The sequence below is a fragment of the Pseudophryne corroboree genome, chromosome 11, assembly GCF_028390025.1.
Source record: "Pseudophryne corroboree isolate aPseCor3 chromosome 11, aPseCor3.hap2, whole genome shotgun sequence".
Lineage (NCBI taxonomy): Eukaryota > Metazoa > Chordata > Amphibia > Anura > Myobatrachidae > Pseudophryne > Pseudophryne corroboree.
The window spans coordinates 300,571,557-300,593,166 of record NC_086454.1 but is presented as its reverse complement, the minus strand read 5'-3'; the positions used below and the strand labels follow the sequence as shown (position 1 = coordinate 300,593,166).

Genomic DNA, 21,610 nt, shown 5'->3' with positions numbered 1-21,610 from the left:
CTTTTCGGTTCCGGAGGGGCTGTACCAGTATAAGATGTTACCCTTTGGGTTGCATGGGGCTCCAGCAACCTTTCAACGGGCGATGGATAAAATTTTGAGGCCCCATAGAAAATATGCAGCTGCCTATTTGGATGATGTGGTAATTCACAGTACAGACTGGGGGTCCCATTTGGTTAAAGTACAAGCAGTACTGGACTCAATCAGAGAGGCAGGGTTAACTGCTAACCCAAAGAAGTGCTGCCTCGCAATGGAGGAGGTCAAATACTTGGGCTTCACCATAGGCAGAGGTCTGATTAGGCCCCAATTGAATAAAGTTGATGCTATTCAAAACTGGCCTCGTCCAGTGAATAAAAAACAGGTAAGGGCTTTTTTGGGAATTACTGGGTACTATAGACGGTTTATTCCTAATTTTGCGACCACAGCGGTGCCGTTGTCAGACCTTACCAAAGGGAAGCAGTCAAATGTGGTGAAATGGAACCCTGATGCAGAAAAGGCGTTCCAAGCGTTAAAAGTGGCTTTGTGTTCACAACCGGTGTTGATAACACCAGATTTTTCAAAAGAATTTGTGGTACAGACAGATGCCTCAGAGGTAGGGATAGGTGCTGTGCTGTCCCAAACCAGAGATGGGGACGAACACCCTATCATTTATTTGAGTAGGAAACTCAATGAGCATGAAAAAAGGTATGCCATTGTGGAAAAGGAGGCTTTGGCCATTAAGTGGGCACTAGATACCTTGAGATATTACCTCTTGGGTAGACAATTCAGACTAGTGACAGACCATGACCCTTTAAAATGGATGTATGTAAATAGAGGCAAGAATGCTCGTGTAACTAGATGGTTTCTAGCGTTGCAGGACTTTAAGTTTACTGTCGAACATAGACCGGGAACACAATTGGCCAACGCAGATGCATTGTCTCGCATCTTCTGTTTGGGGGCTACAAGTGTTCCGGCCCCTAGGTCGAAACAGGGGAGGGGGATATGTGACAAGAACACTGGGATAGTGTTTGAGGGCAGGTATATTTGTCCCAGGTTCTTGTCTTACATGTTTTAGAAAATGTTAACTTCTAGGAAAAATGCTTTTTGTTTTGTCTGAACCTTTTCAGTTTGCTGTAAAAGCTGGGTAAAGGCTCTGAGAGAGAGATAGGGCGAGTTCTAGACATTGGGCCCAGTTCGGGTCTTTGGCCTCACAGAGGGCTAATCAGGGTTTCAGCTGTGTAAGTGTGTTATAGTGCTGCTAACCTGATTAGTATGGGCAGACTGCCTGGGAAGGCTGCAGGATCTGTGTGTGAGAGACACGCTTTCTGATGCAAGTGAGCTATACAGTGTGTACTGAAGAACTCTGTGTTTTGTTTAGTGACAGTTAGGAATATCTTATGTTTAGTTAGTGCCGGACAGGCAAGGTATTTTTATTTTGGGGTTTGTTTTATTTTCTGTTTCAATAAAACTGGCCGGGGTCAGTTGTACCAGAAACTGGACTTGTGTTGTTCCTCAGCTGCTGCGTGCTACCATATTCCCCAGGAAAAGGCGCCTTGCACCCCTACAGTGTTACACCAGTTTAAAAAGAATATGAACCAACTTCTCCCCCCCTTCGTCCCCAATCTAGACCAGAGAATGAAAACCTTAAATGATGTCTCGTAGATCGTAAGCTTCTGTGTAGGGCCCTCATACTCATGCCCCATTGACGTGTGCACGGTCCAGAAGGCCTATATGTCTCCCGGTTCCGGTATGAAAGATAGATAGTGTCTAGATAGACACCATATGTTAGATGGACATTAGGTCGACAGGGTCAAGAGGTCGACATGGAAAAGGTCGACAGGGTCAAAAGGTCGACATGAAAATGGTCGACATGAAAAAGGTAGACACCATGTTTTTTGCATTTTTGTGGTTTGTGTGGATAGTTTTGTCATCTGGGACCCCCAATTGTAGAAAGGCATACCCTCGCGGGGCTCGATTTGCTCGCCACGCTTCGGGCACGGTGGCTCGCTGCGCTCGCCACAAGGTTTATAACCAACTCTATGCCGACATGGATAGAGAAAGTATGAAATAATCCAAAAACATGTTACATTTAAAAAAAAAAAACATTTGTCTATCTTTTTTATGTCGACAATTTTCATGTCTGCCTTTTGACCATGTCGACCTTTTGACCTGTCGACCTTTTCCATGTCGACCTTTTGACCCTGTCGACCTAATGTCTGTCTAATATATGGTGTCTATCTATTGACTGTCTAACTAGACACTGTCTATCAAACGGATAGGATGTCTCCCGACGTCCGGAATAACTCTAGAAAATGTCTAAGTGCCTGGACATTACAGGAGAGTTCAAATGGAAAGATATGGTATTTTCAAATGAGCGCAGTAAGTAGAATGGTGCTGCCCAGGTTCAAAAACAATGGAGGTACACACAAATCTCCAACATGAAACTCAAGCACAGGAAAAGTGTAATTGAACCCCTGGCGCGCTAATCTACTAGATGCTTATTAAAATGATGAATGTACTGTGGATAGTACAAAAAGACAATATTTATTAAAAACACAGTCCCCAGCTGGGAATAGACAAAACACAAACAATAAAATGTACATGTGAAAGGAGGTGGTTTAAGAAAAGGAATACCAGTGTTTTCATAAAGTGCTAAAGTGCTCAAAGTCCTTTGTAAAAGCAGATGAAATCTCTCACCATAGTGTGCAGCCGCGGTGGGCTAGCTTTGTGAGAAGTGGCTATGGTCCCAGGCTGAATTGCCCAGCACCACCGCAGCGAGCGTATCAGCTTTATCACTGGTTCCCGAATCTCCACCAATTCTTTCCTTTATCCAAATAACGCGTTTCGGTCTTTTATTGGCCTTTCTCAAAGTTGGATAAGGGATATCATCCATGCAGGCTTTTTATTTCCATGCTAATTGCCATATCATGAGCAGTGATCCGTTACACCTGCGATTTCCGGGATCGTCAACCGGAAATGACGTAGATGCGTTCCAAATGCCGGGCCGGAAGTCGTTTTTGCGTTCCATTGTCCATATGTGGGTGATGCATACCAGATGCCTCGCCAGATGTGATTTTTGCGTTCCAATGGTAGATCTAACATCCGTGTATAGTCCCCGGAAGTCATACGTTCCAGGTACCACACCGGATGTAGTTTTTACGTTCCATTTGTAAATCCGTGTGTATTCACCAAAAATGAGGTGAATGCGTTCCAGGTACCGGATGTTGTTTTTTTGCGTTCCAATGGTACTTCCGCAATGTTCTCTTCCAATTATAAATGTATGCAGGTCAGACATCATTATGGGTGCAGATCAGAATATATTTTCCTTCACTTGTATTTTCAATTGATAGAATTTTATAAAAAATTACCCCATCTCTACCAAACTGGGTGGTACTTCATTCCCAACCTGTCCATCCCTATTACCAAGATGGGGTAAACTTGATTTCATATTCATGTCCATGTAATCGATCCGCATACACAAGGGGGGGAGAGAGAGATGGAGGAAAAAATATATAATAAATAAACAATGAATTTGTTCAACAATTAGACAATTGAATAAAAAATAGTTAAAAAATATATATGAGAGAAATGTAATAGAGTGGGAGGAGTGAGACAATAAATAATCATAAAAGAATCATAAAAACCATTTCAACTCAAAGTCGACGTTGAGGCCATTTGGTCTGATGGAATTTAGCATGTATATCCACTTCATCTCACTTCTCGCCAATCTAGTTTCTATGTTATTGCTTTTCCAGTTAGATTTGATGTGTTGTATACCCAAGTACCTCTTTATTTGACGTTCACATTTACCATGAACAGTCTTAAAGTGTTCTGATAGAGGATGTGTGTCAAGACCTTTCCGGATATTGTACACATGCTCTGCCACTCTCACCTTAAGTGGTCTCGATGTTTTTCCAGTGTAGATGTACCCACATCCACATTCCAGAAGGTAGATCACATTTTTCGAGTGGCATGTTATAAAGTCATTGATTTTAAATGACTTTCCTTTATATTCAAATTCAGTGGTTTTTCTTGAGATATCATTTTTTGTGGTGGACTTGCACATAATGCAAGACCCACAGCGGTGGAACCCTTTATTGCACGACCTCACTGTACTGCTTTCTTGTAGACTACTTCGTACCACATGATCTTTTATGGACTTGGCTTTTTTGTATATGAAAACAGGTCTGGGTGGGAGATGACTCCCCAGAATTGGATCATCTAATAAGATACGCCAGTTGTTTTTAATTATCTTCTCGATCTTTTTATAATTACCACCATACTGAGTGATAAAAGCCCACTGGTAGGGATTGTCCACGCTGGCCTTTGTCTCCTTTTCTTTCAAAAGATCTCTCCTGTCGATTGAATCGACCATATTCTTTGCTACTGTCAATGATGCTGGATCATACCCTTTCTCCAGGAACCTATTGGACATTTCATCCATTTGTAAATTTAGGACAACAGGGTCTGTGCAATTTTCTCTTTAAGCGTTTGTACTGGCCCACCGGGATATTATTAAGCCATCTAAAATGATGTTCACTATTAATGTGCAAATATGCATTTGAGTCCGTTGGTTTGCGGTGCGTCTTAGTGCAAATGATTTGATCTTGAATGTATACCTTCAAATCTAAAAAGGCCAATTCTTCTTTGCTCTGACTGAATGTTAAGACAATGTTAAACTGGTTACTATTTAAAATCTCTTTAAAAGCTTCCAGAGACTCATCATCTCCATTCCAGATGCAAAAAATGTCGTCGATGAACCGCCACCAGCACACCAGGCCCGCTCCCCGCCCCCTCTCATGGTCTATGGTGAGACTTTCCCAATAGGCCATGTAGAGATTGGCGTAACTGGGAGCGAACCTGGTGCCCATGGCGGTTCCCTTAAGTTGAAGGTAGTAAGACCCGTCAAAATAAAAATAATTGTTCCGAAGGATAAAATCAATAGCTTCCACTAAAAAGGATTTAGTTTCCTCCTTAAAATCGCTTTTGTTTAAAAAATATTCAATGGCGATTTTTCCTTTGTCCCAATCTATTATGGTATATAAAGTGCTTACATCTGCACTAATTAAGGTGCTGTTGGTATCCCAGGATATCTTCTCTAGTTTTCTCAATATATCTCCTGTATCCTTCAAATAAGCACTAGTAGTGACTACCATAATCTGTAGAAAGGAGTCTACCATTGCAGAGAGATTGGACGTTATACTGTTGGTCCCGGTAATTATCGGGCGACCTGGAGGATGATTTACATCCTTGTGTATCTTGGGTAGCACGTAGATGGTGGGAGTGGAGGGATCACTTACATTGATGAATTCCTGTTCACTTTCTGTGATTGCTCCACTATCCACTGCCCTTTGTGTTAATACATTGAGTTTTTCTACAATGGTTCTAAGGGGGTCTGATTTTAATTTTTTATACGTGTCCTGATCTCCAAGCTGTCTGTACACTTCCTTTAGGTAGTAGTCTTTAGTCATAACTACCACTCCTCCCCCCTTGTCAGCGGGTTTTATGACAATTTTGTCATTAGATTGTAATGACTCCATCGCCTGGAATTCCTTTTTGGTGAGGTTCTTTTTCTTTGATCGTGGGATGGCCCTCAACTCCTTGGATACAATTGAATTAAAGCAATTGATACTCCCCCCTTTTATGTGTTGCGGGTAGAAGCTTGACTTCTTCTTGAATTTTGATACCTCAGTTTTTTCTCCCTTGTCCGATGGTTCTTTACTTAAAAAGAATTTTTTGAGGGTGATCTTTCTGATATACTTTTGGAGATCAATAAAGAGGTCAAATGGATTGGGGTCGCTGGATGGGGCAAATTTAAGTCCCTTCAGGAGTACACTTTGTTCATGCGGGGTTAGGATGTGGCCACTAATGTTGAATATTTTACTTTGGGTTTCAGTGGTACATACAGAATCTTCTGTTTGTGTATTTTCACTGTTAGCTGTAACTTGTTTCCTTTTGGTGGAGTTTTTTGGGGTTTTTTTTAAAATACCCCCTCTTTTGCCCCTCTTGGTGATTTTAACACGTATATTGGTCATTCCCTCCTCGGGGATCTTCGTCCCCTTTCTAAAAAATGACGACTATCCCTCAAAGTGGGTAATTTCTCTCGAGTTGCGTTTTCTTCAGTAAATCTCCCATCTCTATTGTTATAGTTCGAATTTACATTTCCCTTTTTTGTTGTATATTTTGGAGTTTGATGGTAGCCACTCCTCTCATCGAATCTATCATCCCTCCCTCTTAAATAAGAATTATGGGGGGGTCTATCAAACGTTTGCCTTCTATCCCAATTCTGATAATGGTTCCTTTGGGTTAAATCACTATTTCTATTAATCGGGGTGTTGTGAATGTTCCTTCTAGAACCCATAGTTTTACCCCTCCATACTGGAGTGGGAGCAATTTGTGGTCTCCCCTTCTGTGATTTGATATTTAATTTGGTGGATTCGGATAGGATTCCCTCTTTAGGTATATTGCAATCCCTCTGGAGTTTACGTTTTTTCCTATTTTTTAACTCCTTGGTATCTTTTTCCAATTTATGTAGTATTTCCTTCTCTCTCTCCTTTACTTCTTTCGACTCTATATAAGGATCAACTAGTGCTTTTAAGGATTCTATTTCCTCATTAGTCTCCATTAACGTTTTCTTTCTCTCCTTTATAATAAGTTCTATTAGAGATAGGCTGCAGTGTGTGAGTATTTTCTCCCACTCTTTAGAAAAACCCTCATTTTCGTTGGTAAATGAGCATTTTTTTGATATCAATAGACCTTTGGGTACTAATTGATTATTCAAATAATGTTCAAGTGTGGTCACCTCCCACCACAGCCTATTTTCTTTGATCATATATTTTTCTAGTTTATTTAAAACAGAGGGAAGATCTTCATCCTCCAAACATACTTCGCTGCAGGACTCCTCTAGGAATCCCTTTGATAGATTCTTTCTAGTTTCTCTATATGTAAACATCCCTGCTGCTCGTCTTTACTGATGCCGTGTGCTAACAATTGTTCAAATGGAAAGATATGGTATTTTCAAATGAGCGCAGTAAGTAGAATGGTGCTGCCCAGGTTCAAAAACAATGGAGGTACACACAAATCTCCAACATGAAACTCAAGCACAGGAAAAGTGTAATTGAACCCCTGGCGCGCTAATCTACTAGATGCATATTAAAATGATGAATGTACTGTGGATAGTACAAAAAGACAATATTTATTAAAAACACAGTCCCCAGCTGGGAATAGACAAAACACAAACAATAAAATGTACATGTGAAAGGAGGTGGTTTAAGAAAAGGAATACCAGTGTTTTCATAAAGTGCTAAAGTGCTCAAAGTCCTTTGTAAAAGCAGATGAAATCTCTCACCATAGTGTGCAGCCGCGGTGGGCTAGCTTTGTGAGAAGTGGCTATGGTCCCAGGCTGAATTGCCCAGCACCACCGCAGCGAGCGTATCAGCTTTATCACTGGTTCCCGAATCTCCACCAATTCTTTCCTTTATCCAAATAACGCGTTTCGGTCTTTTATTGGCCTTTCTCAAAGTTGGATAAGGGATATCATCCATGCAGGCTTTTTATTTCCATGCTAATTGCCATATCATGAGCAGTGATCCGTTACACCTGCGATTTCCGGGATCGTCAACCGGAAATGACGTAGATGCGTTCCAAATGCCGGGCCGGAAGTCGTTTTTGCGTTCCATTGTCCATATGTGGGTGATGCATACCAGATGCCTCGCCAGATGTGATTTTTGCGTTCCAATGGTAGATCTAACATCCGTGTATAGTCCCCGGAAGTCATACGTTCCAGGTACCACACCGGATGTAGTTTTTACGTTCCATTTGTAAATCCGTGTGTATTCACCAAAAATGAGGTGAATGCGTTCCAGGTACCGGATGTTGTTTTTTTGCGTTCCAATGGTACTTCCGCAATGTTCTCTTCCAATTATAAATGTATGCAGGTCAGACATCATTATGGGTGCAGATCAGAATATATTTTCCTTCACTTGTATTTTCAATTGATAGAATTTTATAAAAAATTACCCCATCTCTACCAAACTGGGTGGTACTTCATTCCCAACCTGTCCATCCCTATTACCAAGATGGGGTAAACTTGATTTCATATTCATGTCCATGTAATCGATCCGCATACACAAGGGGGGGAGAGAGAGATGGAGGAAAAAATATATAATTATATATTTTTTCCTCCATCTCTCCCTCCCCCCCTTGTGTATGCGGATCGATTACATTTATAATTGGAAGAGAACATTGCGGAAGTACCATTGGAACGCAAAAAAACAACATCCGGTACCTGGAACGCATTCACCTCATTTTTGGTGAATACACACGGATTTACAAATGGAACGTAAAAACTACATCCGGTGTGGTACCTGGAACGTATGACTTCCGGGGACTATACACGGATGTTAGATCTACCATTGGAACGCAAAAATCACATCTGGCGAGGCATCTGGTATGCATCACCCACATATGGACAATGGAACGCAAAAACGACTTCCGGCCCGGCATTTGGAACGCATCTACGTCATTTCCGGTTGACGATCCCGGAAATCGCAGGTGTAACGGATCACTGCTCATGATATGGCAATTAGCATGGAAATAAAAAGCCTGCATGGATGATATCCCTTATCCAACTTTGAGAAAGGCCAATAAAAGACCGAAACGCGTTATTTGGATAAAGGAAAGAATTGGTGGAGATTCGGGAACCAGTGATAAAGCTGATACGCTCGCTGCGGTGGTGCTGGGCAATTCAGCCTGGGACCATAGCCACTTCTCACAAAGCTAGCCCACCGCGGCTGCACACTATGGTGAGAGATTTCATCTGCTTTTACAAAGGACTTTGAGCACTTTAGCACTTTATGAAAACACTGGTATTCCTTTTCTTAAACCACCTCCTTTCACATGTACATTTTATTGTTTGTGTTTTGTCTATTCCCAGCTGGGGACTGTGTTTTTAATAAATATTGTCTTTTTGTACTATCCACAGTACATTCATCATTTTAATATGCATCTAGTAGATTAGCGCGCCAGGGGTTCAATTACACTTTTCCTGTGCTTGCATTACAGGAGAGTACCTTTACCACTTTGGGGTCTATTCAATTGATGGGGGTAATTCCAAGTTGATCGCAGCAGGATTTTAGTTAGCAATTGGGCAAAACCATGTGCACTGCAGGGGAGGCAGATTTAACATGTGCAGAGAGAGTTAGATTTGGGTGGGTTATTTTATTTCTGTGCAGGGTAAATACTGGCTGCTTTATTTTTACACTGCAAATTAGATAGCAGATTGAGCACACCCCACCCAAATCTAACTCTCTCTCACATGTTAAATCTGCCTCCCCTGCAGTGCACATGGTTTTGCCCAGTTGCTAACTGAATTCCTGCTGCGATCAACTTGGAATTACCCCCGATGTCGGATCCTTTCCGACGGAAAGGATCAGACATTTCATTATTCAATTTGCGGTCAGATCCGGCAGGTTTTGGCCGTTCCCGACAATGCCAATCCGACTTTTTTTAAACTCTGATTTGACATTGTCGGAAACGGGGCTATAACCTGTCGGATTTGGCCGCGAATCCGACAAAACACGTGGATACGCGGCTAATCCGCCGATCCACGTGTTTTCCGACAAGTCTGAATTTCTGATTTGTTGGATAAATGCCAGTTTCAGTAGGTTGAATTCGACTTTTAAATTTACGGAAACTGATGTTTATCCGACAAGTCGGGAATTCCAGGTTGAATTAAATAGACCCCATAGACTGTCTTGTTCTATTACTGCTTGTTCCCAACTGTAATGACATAAATGGTAATGTCCATTCATACCTCTCAATAGGCCAGATAGTGGCAGAACCTACCTGATCGCTGGCATGGAGTGGCCTATCAGGATTGGAAAGTGATTTGGACACATTGGCAGGATGGGGCAAATCACATGGCCCGTGGTCTTGATCTGGGCATAATGGGCTGTAGACCTCTTGTCTAAGTTCTATTTATCTTTACAACAATATATTCATGCTGAAAGATTGCTTTCTGGCATAGTCATAGCTTTCTAGATAAACTGGCCCTAGGGTGTCTACAGTGAGAAAACATCAATAGCAATAACAGACTAAACAAGTGAGATCAATATTTCTTAAGCCTGTTTATGTAACACTAAGGCGGATCTGACATCTGCAAGTAATTAGAAGTGACACTAATCAATAGATATGGAAATCCTGGGCAAAGGAGCCGCCTGTCCCTATTTTCAGGGACCGTTACGAATTTTAAAGCTTTCTTCCTGCTGGGAATGTTACAGTTTTTCACGATTGATCAAACGCTTTGTACAATTCCTAATATTCTGTATACACATCAAATTTTTCACTCTTCATTCTCATTCATAGTGGTATGTTTACTAAAGTACTGGTTTATAGAACTGTAGATGTTGCAACATCTCCACTTGTGACTTGTGTAAACCCACATTTAAGTAAATATAGCCCATATTCCCAGGGCTTAGTTTTTGCATCTGTCATAGATAACAACTAATATCTGACATTGTGGTAAAGTTCAGCAAGCGTCTCATGATGGGGATTGCAGTAAATCCCACCCAGACCTTATTGCACAAGATTCCGTTCTAGTTATTAGTACAGCAGCAAAGTGTTTGCAAATGATTTATAAATGTTGGAAGCTACGAGCAAAGGCTCGGCATGAGAATTCATGGAGGCTCAGTGATACCAGGTTCCAGGAACCTTTTCCCACCGATCCTTAAGCTGGGTACACACCTTCCGATGGTGCGACCCCGTGATGCGGCAGCGTGATGTGATGTATTAATTTCACAGTACACCCTAAATGATCCACTGTACGAAGGCACAATGTATTGTTACATGCTGCATATAACTGCAACCTGTCAGCCATGGATTCATCCTAATGGGTGTGCAGCGCATCCAATGGGATGATTCGATGTATGACGGTTTGAGGGTACACACCGATAGATTATTCCGATCTGCATCAGAACGGTATATTAGACCATAGACCTTAGTGTATACCCAGCTATAGTTTGGGTGTCATCAATGTTTGTTTGGGTTGGGTACACAAGGAATCTATAACTATGGTGAATATAATACCCTTTTCATACCGTCTGAGGCGGGTCACACCCGGGAGACTGACATGGGAGCTCCCAGTGTGCGACCCGCCTCAATACCCCCTTTGACACCGCAGACTGAACCCGGCAATATGCCGGGCTGGTGACGCGGCGTGGACGGTGCTGGGAGATCGCAAGATCTCCAAGCGCCGCCCGTCCATACACTGTGAACGGGAAACTGGTCGCACTGACCCGGCTCCCGTTCACACCGCACAGCGAGCCGCGTTGAACACGCGTTCAACCCTGCTCGCTAGCAGGGTTGAAATACCGGGTCTCTCAACCCGGTATATTGCCCCTGGGACCTTTCACACCGCACAGGAACACGGGTTATGCGCGCTCATGTGCCAATAACCCTTGTTCAAAGCTGCTGGGGTGAAAGGGGTATTAGTAGTATGCATGTATTCTATTTGGATGTTAAAGGAGGACTACAAGCAGCTTTACTTACAACAATCACTTCTGCTCTATTGTAGTTGCAGAATTCCACCATGGGAGAGATGTATTAAAGCTTGGAGAGAGATAATGTGGGACAGATTTACTTAGCCTTGGAGAGTGATAAAGTGGAGAGAGAGAAATTACCAATCTGCTCCTAACTGTCTTTTTCCAAACACAGGCCTTGACCGTTCAGTTCGGAACTGATTGGTCGTTACTTTGGGACTCATTTATCAACAAGTGATAAAACTCATTGTGAATGATAAATGGCACTCCAGCCAATCGGCTCCGACCTGTCATGTTTTAAAAATGACAGTTGGGAGCTCATTGGCTCTGCAGGAAACATGGGCACTTTAAGAAAGACTTTAGACTCTGGGTGTGCACTGGCTCCTCCCTCTATGCCCCTCCTCCAGACCTCAGTTTTAGACTGTGCCCAGAAGAGATGGGTGCACTGCAGGGAGCTCTCCTGAGTTTCCTGCTAAGAAAGCATTTTGTTAGGTTTTTTTCTTATTTTCAGGGAGCTCTGCTGGCAACAGACTCCCTGCATCGAGGGACTGAGGAGAGAGGAGCAGACCTACTTAAATGATAGGCTCTGCTTCTCGGCTACTGGACACCATTAGCTCCAGAGGGAGTGGAACACAGGTTCGTCCTGGGCGTTCATCCCAGAGCTGCGCCGCCGTTCTCCTCACAGAGCCGGAAGAAACGAAGAAAGAAGACTACTGAGGCGGCAGAAGCCCTCGGGTGCTTCACTGAGGTAACGCACAGCACTGCAGCTGTGCATCATTGCTCCCATACACCTCACACACTCCGGTCACTGTAAGGGAGCAGGGGGGGGGGGGGGCGCCCTGGGCAGCAATAGAATACCTCTCCTATGGCAAATGACTATATACATGTACAGGTGGGCACTGTACATGTATATAAAAGAGCCCCCGCCATATTTTATTAAGTTTGAGCGGGACAGAAGCCCGCCGCCGACACTGGACTGGATGGATATGTGGAATGTCTTGAATGCTAATGTAAATTTATTGCATAAGAGATTAGACAAGACTGAGGCTAGGGATCAGTCAGGTAGTCAGACCATGCCTGTCCCAGTGGCACCGGGACCTTCTGGGTCTCAGAAACGCACATTATCCCAGATCACTGAGACAGATACCGACACGGATTCAGATTCCAGTGTCGACTATGAGGATGCAAAATTACAGCCAAAAGTGGCTAAAGGTATTTGTTACATGATCATTGCTATTAAAGAGGTTTTGCATATTACTGAGGAACCCCCTGTCCCTGACACGAGGGTACACATGTATAAAGAGAGAGAGCCTGAGATCACCTTTCCGTCCTCATTTGAGCTAAGCGAATTGTGCGAAAAGGCTTGGGAATCTCCAGACAGGAGACTACAAGTTCCCAAAAGGATTCTTATGGCGTATCCCTTCCCACAAAAGGACAGGATACGATGGGAATCTTCGCCTAAAGTAGACAAGGCATTGACACGCTTATCCAAGAAGGTGGCACTGCCTTCCCAGGATACTGCTACCCTCAAGGATCCTGCGGATCGTAAGCAGGAAGTTACCATGAAGTACATTTACACACATTCTGGTACTATTGTTAGGCCGGCTATGGCATCGGCCTGGGTTTGTAGTGCTGTCGCAGCATGGACAGATTCCTTGTCTACGGAGATTGAGACCTTAGATAAGGATACCATTCTAATGACCTTAGAGCATATCAAGGATGCTGCGTTATATATGAGGGATGCTCAAAGAGACATTTGGGGGGAGGAGTTGTTTGGAGAAAGCCTCTCGGACCTTGTCTCTACTGCTACGGCTGGTAAATCGAATTTTTTACCTTATGTTCCCCCACAACATACTAAGAAGGCACCTCATTACCAAATGCAGTCCTTTCGTTCAAATAAAAGCAAAAAGGTACGGGGATCGTCCTTTCTTGCCAGAGGTAAAGGCAAGGGAAAAAAGCTGCACACAGCTAGTTCCCAGGAGCAGAAGTCCCCCCCCCCCCCCCCCCTCCCTACGTCTGCAAAATCCACCGCATGACGCTGGGGCTTCCCTGGGGGGGCCAGATCAAGTGGGGGCACGTCTTCGATTTTTCAGCCACGTCTGGGTTCACTCACAGGTGGATCCCTGGGCAATAGAGATTGTTTCTCAGGGATACAGGCTGGAATTCGAAGAGATGCTTCCTCGCCAGTTTTTCAAATCGGCTCTGCCAGCTTCTCCGTCAGAAAGGGAGTTAGTGTTAACTGCAATTCAAAAATTGTACCTGCAACAGGTGATAGTCAAGGTTCCTCTTCTCCAGCAAGGAAAGGGGTATTACTCAACCCTGTTTGTGGTTCCGAAACCGGACGGTTCGGTCAGACCCATTTTAAATCTGAAATCCCTGAACCTGTACTTGAAAAGTTCAAGTTCAAGATGGAATCGCTCAGAGCGGTCATCGCCAGCCTGGAGGGGGGGGGGGGGGGGGGGGGGATTGGATGGTTTCCCTGGACATAAAGGATGCTTACCTTCATGTTCCGATTTTTATTCCTCACCAGGCGTTCCTGAGATTTGCGGTACAGGACTGTCATTACCAATTTCAGACGTTGCCGTTAGGGCTTTCCACGGCCCCGAGAATTTTCACCAAGGTAATGGCGGAAATGATGGTGCTCCTGCGCAAGCAGGGTGTCGCAATTATCCCATACTTGGACGATCTCCTCATAAAGGCGAGATCTCGAGAGAAGTTACTGGACAGCATGTCACTGTCAGTGAGGACGTTGCAACAGCACAGCTGGATTCTCAATATTCCGAAGTCCCAGCTGGTTCCTACAACGCGTCTGACCTTTTTGGGCCTGATTCTGGACACAGAACAGAAAAAGGTTTTTCTTCCGATGGAAAAGGCTCAGGAGCTCATAGCTCTGGTCAGGAACCTATTAAAGCCAAAAAAGGTTTCAGTGCTTCACTGCACCCGTGTCCTGGGGAAGATGGTGGCATCGTACGAGGCCATCCCCTTCGGCAGGTTCCATGCGAGGACTTTTCAATGGGACCTACTGGACAAATGGTCCGGGTCTCATTTACAAATGCATCAAAGGATCACCCTGTCTCCCAGAGCCAGGATATCTCTCCTGTGGTGGCTGCACAGTGCTCACCTCCTGGAAGGCCGCAGGTTCGGCATTCAGGACTGGATCCTGGTGACCACAGACGCGAGCCTCCGAGGTTGGGGAGCAGTCACACAGGGAAGAAATTTCCAAGGACTTTGGTCGAGTCAAGAGACTTGTCTTCACATCAACATCATGGAACTAAGGGCCATATACAACGCCCTACGTCAAGCGGAGATCTTACTTCGCAATTGTCCAGTTCTGATCCAGTCAGACAACATCACTGCAGTAGCTCATGTAAACTGCCAAGGCGGCACAAGGAGCAGAGTGGCAATGGCGGAAGCCACCAGAATTCTTCGCTGGGCGGAGAATCATGTAAGCGCTCTGTCAGCAGTGTTCATTCCGGGAGTGGACAACTGGGAAGCAGACTTCCTCAGCAGGCACGATCTGCATCCGGGAGACTGGGGACTTCATCAGGAAGTCTTCGCGCACATTGCAAGTCGGTGGGGACTACCCCAAATAGACATGATGGCATCCCGTCTCAACAAAAAGCTACAAAGGTATTGCGCCAGGTCAAGAAACCCTCAGGCGGTATCTGTGGACGCCCTAGTGACACCGTGGGTGTTCCAGTCGGTCTATGTATTTCCCCCTCTTCCTCTCATACCCAAGGTGTTGAGAATGGTAGGAGGGAGAGGAATGAGAACAATCCTAATTGTTCCAGATTGGCCACGAAGGACCTGGTATCCGGATCTGCAAGAAATGCTCACAGAAGATCCGTGGCCTCTTCCTCTAAGGCAGGACCTGTTACAACAAGGTCCCTATCTGTTCCAAGACTTACCGCGGCTGCGTTTGACGGCATGGCGGTTGAACGCCGGATCCTAGCGGAAAAAGGTATTCCGGATGAGGTCATTCCTACGCTAATAAAGGCTAGGAAGGACGTGACGTCTAAACATTATCACCGAATATGGCGAAAATATGTTTCTTGGTGTGAGGCCAGGAATGCTCCTACGGAAGAATTCCATCTAGGCCGTTTTCTTCACTTCCTACAAACTGGAGTTAATTTGGGCCTGAAATTAGGCTCCATTAAAGTTCAGATTTCGGCCTTATCCATTTTCTTTCAAAGGGAATTGGCCTCTTTACCTGAAGTACAGACTTTTGTGAAGGGAGTACTGCATATTCAGCCTCCTTTTGTACCTCCGGTGGCACCTTGGGACCTTAACGTGGTGTTAAGTTTCCTTAAGTCGCATTGGTTTGAACCACTTAAAACAGTGGAGTTGAAATATCTCACTTGGAAGGTGGTCATGTTGTTAGCCTTGGCTTCGGCTAGGCGAGTTTCGGAATTGGCGGCTTTATCACATAAAAGCCCCTATCTGGTTTTCCATATGGATAGAGCGGAGTTGCGGACCTGTCCTTAATTCCTACCTAAGGTGGTCTCATCCTTTCATATGAACCAACCTATTGTCGTGCCTGTGGCTACATGTGACTTGGAGGATTCAGAGTCCCTTGATGTGGTCAGGGCTTTGAAAATGTACGTGGCCAGAACGGCTAGGATCAGAAAAACAGAAGCACTGTTTGTCCTGTGTGCAGCCAACAAGGTTGGCGGCCCTGCTTCAAAGCAGACTATTGCTCGCTGGATCTGTAACACGATTCAGCAGGCTCATTCTACGGCAGGATTGCCGTTACCGAAATCGGTTAAGGCCCATTCCACTAGGAAGGTGGGCTCGTCTTGGGCGGCTGCCCGAGGGGTCTCGGCACTACAGCTGCTACTTGGTCGGGGTCAAACACTTCTGCAAAGTTCTATAAGTTTGATACCCTGGCTGAGGAGGACCTCCTGTTTGCTCAATAGGTGCTGCAGAGTCATCCACACTCTCCCGCCCGTTTGGGAGCTTTGGTATAATCCCCATGGTCCTTACGGAGTCCCAGCATCCTCTAGGACGTTCGAGAAAATAAGATTTTACACTTACCGGTAAATCTATTTCTCGTAGTCCGTAGAGGATGCTGGGCGCCCGTCCCAAGTGCGGACTTCTTCTGCAAGACTTGTATATAGTTATTGCTTACATAAGGGTTATATTATAGTTCATCGGTTTGGACCGAGACTATGTTTGTTCATACTGTTAACTGGGTAGTTTCTCACAAGTTATACGGTGTGGCTGGTATGAATCTTGCCCTTGGATTAACAAAAATCCTTTCCTCGTACTGTCCATCTCCTCTGGGCACAGTTTCTCTAACTGAGGTCTGGAGGAGGGGCATAGAGGGAGGAGCCAGTGCACACCCAGAGTCTAAAAGTCTTTCTTAAAGTGCCCATGTCTCCTGCGGAGCCGTCTATTCCCCATGGTCCTTACGGAGTCCCAGCATCCTCTACGGACTACGAGAAATAGATTTACCGGTAAGTGTAAAATCTTATTTTATCACTCGTTGATTAAATGGGCCCCCTTATTTCTCTTTTATCTCCAAGGTTTGATACATCTCCTCCCCAGAACATGTAGCTGCTGTACCTCAAGAATTGTGAAACTAATGAGCTTGTTGTAACCCACCCTGTGATTATGCAAGCTGGGAGACTGGGGTTTGGGATGTAGTATCCCATGTGTGTTATGGACAGCTGCGTGCAACCAGCATCAAAGGGTCCCTGGAAATGGTTTTCAAATGTTAGGAAATGTGGTCCCATGAACTATGGTATCGATTTGATTATTAACTTTTAGTGTGAGTTTCATCCCTCGCTTAACACCGTGGCATTGAAATAGTCATTACTATGACAAAATCAAAATGGCTGCCACCTTGCTTCTATTCTGATGAGTACGGTTAGGTGTTGCCTGAAGAAATTTGAATAGTTGAGATACATTTAGGCAATTTCTGAGAGTCCTGAATGTGGACTAGTGCTCCTAGGGAAGGAGGTGACACTCCTGGCTGCCTTCCCAATTCTCCTGAGAAGTGGGCTGTGTGAGGGGAGTGACTACTCTATTTGCTATAAATGGCGTCCTAACTTCCCCTCCTTTTGTATTGCCGTACCACATGTAGGGCCTAATTCAAGGTTTATTGCAAAACATTTTCCTCTAATGGGCAAAACCATGTGCAGTGCAGGTGGGGCAGATGTAACATGTGCAGAGACAGTTGGATTTGGGTGGGTTATATTGTTTCTGTGCAGGATAAATACTGGCTGCTTTATTTTTACACTGCAATTTAGATTTCAGTTTGAACACATCCCACCCAAATCTAACTCTCTCTGCACATGTTATATCTGCTTCACCTGCACTGCACATGGTTTTGCCCATTAGAGAAAAATTTTGTTTTGCAATCAACCTTGAATAAGGCCCATAATCAATTTTTATTGCAGGGGCATGGCTGTAATGATTTGTTTGGTTCTCTCGAAACTGGACCTGGCCCTCCACTGTCTTCCGGAGGCAAGAAGAGAAAAGCTGGATTTGAGAGTTGGGAGGGGACACGTCTAATAGGCCCCATAAATCTACGATGGATCAGGGCAATTCCAATATGTTGCATTTCCTTGAGTACAGATCAAAATATTATCGGGATCAGCAAATCAGGGATTTTTAACCTGCAGAATTTCCCAGATTCCCCGCCAGATCGCCTATCCGTGAAGTATCAGGGAATCTGTACCATGACGTGTGGCCCGCATTAGCTATTTTCTAAATGCAGTGAAAAGGAAAAAAGTTGCCCTGTATTTGCTACAGTACGTGACATTTCCCTTATTGCAAACATAAATTGCATTTGCCCTCGTTGGACTGCAACATTTGTCTGGGTACACATTTATTTCTAGCTCCTAAATGAGGTCTGCTGATTGTGATTATGACATATTATCTGTCTTTGGCTCTGGCCTTACATGTTGCACAAAAGCATCTTCTGTTACTGACCTGATGGACACACATTTATAAAGGACTCCTCTTTAATAAAACTTCTCCTTTCAATGCAAAATATTTGCTTAATTAGACGTAATCAATAACGTGTCCATATTTGTAGCAGAATAATTGTATTTTGGGACAGTAACTAATTATCTGTCTTTTTTTTCCTGCAGCCTGTGTATTTCGTTACAACTTGCTGTCCCTGGTCTACCTGTTGTTCCTACTACTATTACCATGGTTCGCTGGTCCCACCGCCCACAGCATGAAAGGTAATACATTGCTTGGTGCACACTCCTGCTGGAGCACGAATGGAGGCCGCTGTATAATCACTTGTCAATCAGGAGACTGACAGACAGTAATATCCGCCTCAAGCATGCCAAATCAAAGCTGCTTCCATCTACACAGCAGCCCTGCATGGTACAGTGCAGAAAGTGTTAATCTGACTCGCACAGCAGCCCCTATAAAGTCAATTTAATAATGGAGAAGGTGCTACAGTCTATTGCAGGCATTTCCAACCACGGTCCTCAAGGCACACCAACAGTGCAGGTTTTAGTGATATCCAGGCTTCAGCACAGATGTTAAATCAAAATAACTGAGGTACTAATTAAGTCACCTGTGTTCAAGCCTGGATATCACTAAAACCAGGACTGTTAGTGTGCCTTGAGGACCGCGGTTGGGAAACACTGGTCTATTGCATACATAATACCAGATACACACTCATTCAGGAGAGTGCTGCAGCTTCCCACTTACATAACCCCAGGTACATTTATTCCGGAGAGTGCTGCAGCTTCCCACTTCCATAACGCCAGGCTCACTCATTCAGGAGAGTGCTGCAGCTTCCCACTTCCATAACACCAGGCTCACTCATTCAGGAGAGTGCTGCAGCTTCCCACTTCCATAACCCTAGGCACATGTATTCAGGAGAGTGCTGCAGCTTCCCACGTCCATAACGCCAGGATCACTCATTCAGGAGAGTGCTGCAGCTTCCCACTTCCATAACGCCAGGATCACTCATTCAGGAGAGTGCTGCAGCTTCCCACGTCCATAACGCCAGGATCACTCATTCAGGAGAGTGCTGCAGCTTCCCACTTCCATAACGCCAGGATCACTCATTCAGGAGAGTGCTGCAGCTTCCCACGTCCATAACGCCAGGATCACTCATTCAGGAGAGTGCTGCAGCTTCCCACTTCCATAACGCCAGGATCACTCATTCAGGAGAGTGCTGCAGCTTCCCACGTCCATAACGCCAGGATCACTCATTCAGGAGAGTGCTGCAGCTTCCCACTTCCATAACGCCAGGATCACTCATTCAGGAGAGTGCTGCAGCTTCCCACGTCCATAACGCCAGGATCACTCATTCAGGAGAGTGCTGCAGCTTCCCACTTCCATAACGCCAGGATCACTCATTCAGGAGAGTGCTGCAGCTTCCCACGTCCATAACGCCAGGATCACTCATTCAGGAGAGTGCTGCAGCTTCCCACTTCCATAACGCCAGGATCACTCATTCAGGAGAGTGCTGCAGCTTCCCACGTCCATAACGCCAGGATCACTCATTCAGGAGAGTGCTGCAGCTTCCCACTTCCATAACGCCAGGATCACTCATTCAGGAGAGTGCTGCAGCTTCCCACGTCCATAACGCCAGGATCACTCATTCAGGAGAGTGCTGCAGCTTCCCACTTCCATAACGCCAGGATCACTCATTCAGGAGAGTGCTGCAGCTTCCCACGTCCATAACGCCAGGATCACTCATTCAGGAGAGTGCTGCAGCTTCCCACTTCCATAACGCCAGGATCACTCATTCAGGAGAGTGCTGCAGCTTCCCACGTCCATAACGCCAGGATCACTCATTCAGGAGAGTGCTGCAGCTTCCCACTTCCATAACGCCAGGATCACTCATTCAGGAGAGTGCTGCAGCTTCCCACTTCCATAACGCCAGGATCACTCATTCAGGAGAGTGCTGCAGCTTCCCACTTCCATAACCCTAGGCACATTTATTCAGGAGAGTGCTGCAGCTTCCCACTTCCATAACGCCAGGATCACTCATTCAGGAGAGTGCTGCAGCTTCCCACTTCCATAACCCTAGGCACATTTATTCAGGAGAGTGCTGCAGCTTCCCACTTCCATAACGCCAGGATCACTCATTCAGGAGAGTGCTGCAGCTTCCCACGTCCATAACGCCAGGCTCACTCATTCAGGAGAGTGCTGCAGCTTCCCACTTCCATAACACCAGGCTCACTCATTCAGGAGAGTGCTGCAGCTTCCCACTTCCATAACCCTAGGCACATTTATTCAGGAGAGTGCTGCAGCTTCCCACGTCCATAACGCCAGGATCACTCATTCAGGAGAGTGCTGCAGCTTCCCACTTCCATAACACCAGACACACTCATTGAGGAGAGTGCTGCAGCAAATTACTCACTTCATTGCTGGCAGTATCAGGCTGCCAGCAACGCACCTAAGGACAGGGACACCGTTGGACTTTGCCAAAGAGTTAAGTTAAATACTGGGGCCATATTTGTTAATATTGTTGCAATAGTACATGAAATCTGTCGCTGACAATTAGCATTGTTACTAAATGGAGCCCTTAGCATCTCCACTATAATAGCATAGGAATATGTGGGTTGGAGAGGTTTTATGCTTCCCAAAAAAGTTTTCCCAAAGCGGAGAATTTTGACTCCTCTTCAGTGATGCTATAATGTACACTGATGTGATTTCTCTTCTTTTTTTATATAGTGCATATAAGTTTGCACAAGCAGTCATTGTGAGGAGCACTGTTACACAATTCAGTGATGAAACAAATACATGGAAAATCGGTAGAAAACCTGAGGTTTTTTTTCCTTTTATTTACTATATTTTATATAGGGCATGGGGAAAACCCCCATATAGAAATCCTACATCCCAAACGTTCCGGATTACAGATTCCATACCTGTAAGGCATTAGTACTGCGTGGAATGTTGTTTATGGACAGACTTTCTGCCTTACCCCAGTAACTGCACCAGGCCTAATAAACCTGCCCCAGACCTATCCGTATAGAGGCTGGTTGTATGAGGGACTCTCTATGCCAGCAGTGTCATCCGAGGTCACTTGCACATTACCATGCAGTGAGGAAGGAGCTGATTAGTAGCTGTCATCCCCTCAGTGAAAGACGGCTTCTCACTACTTTCAGTCTTCTAAT

The 21,610-nt window shown here is 44.9% G+C and overlaps 1 protein-coding gene across 1 annotated transcript in view; it reads left to right on the top strand.

The window, feature by feature from the left end:
• Window positions 1–21,610, top strand: part of PIEZO1 (piezo type mechanosensitive ion channel component 1 (Er blood group)) — a 277,074-nt gene that overhangs the window by 116,021 nt on the left and 139,443 nt on the right. Inside the window, exon 2 of the mRNA XM_063944250.1 lies at window positions 18,611–18,706. Within this exon, the coding sequence (XP_063800320.1) occupies window positions 18,611–18,706 (96 nt within the window). The remainder of the gene's footprint in view (window positions 1–18,610; window positions 18,707–21,610) is intronic.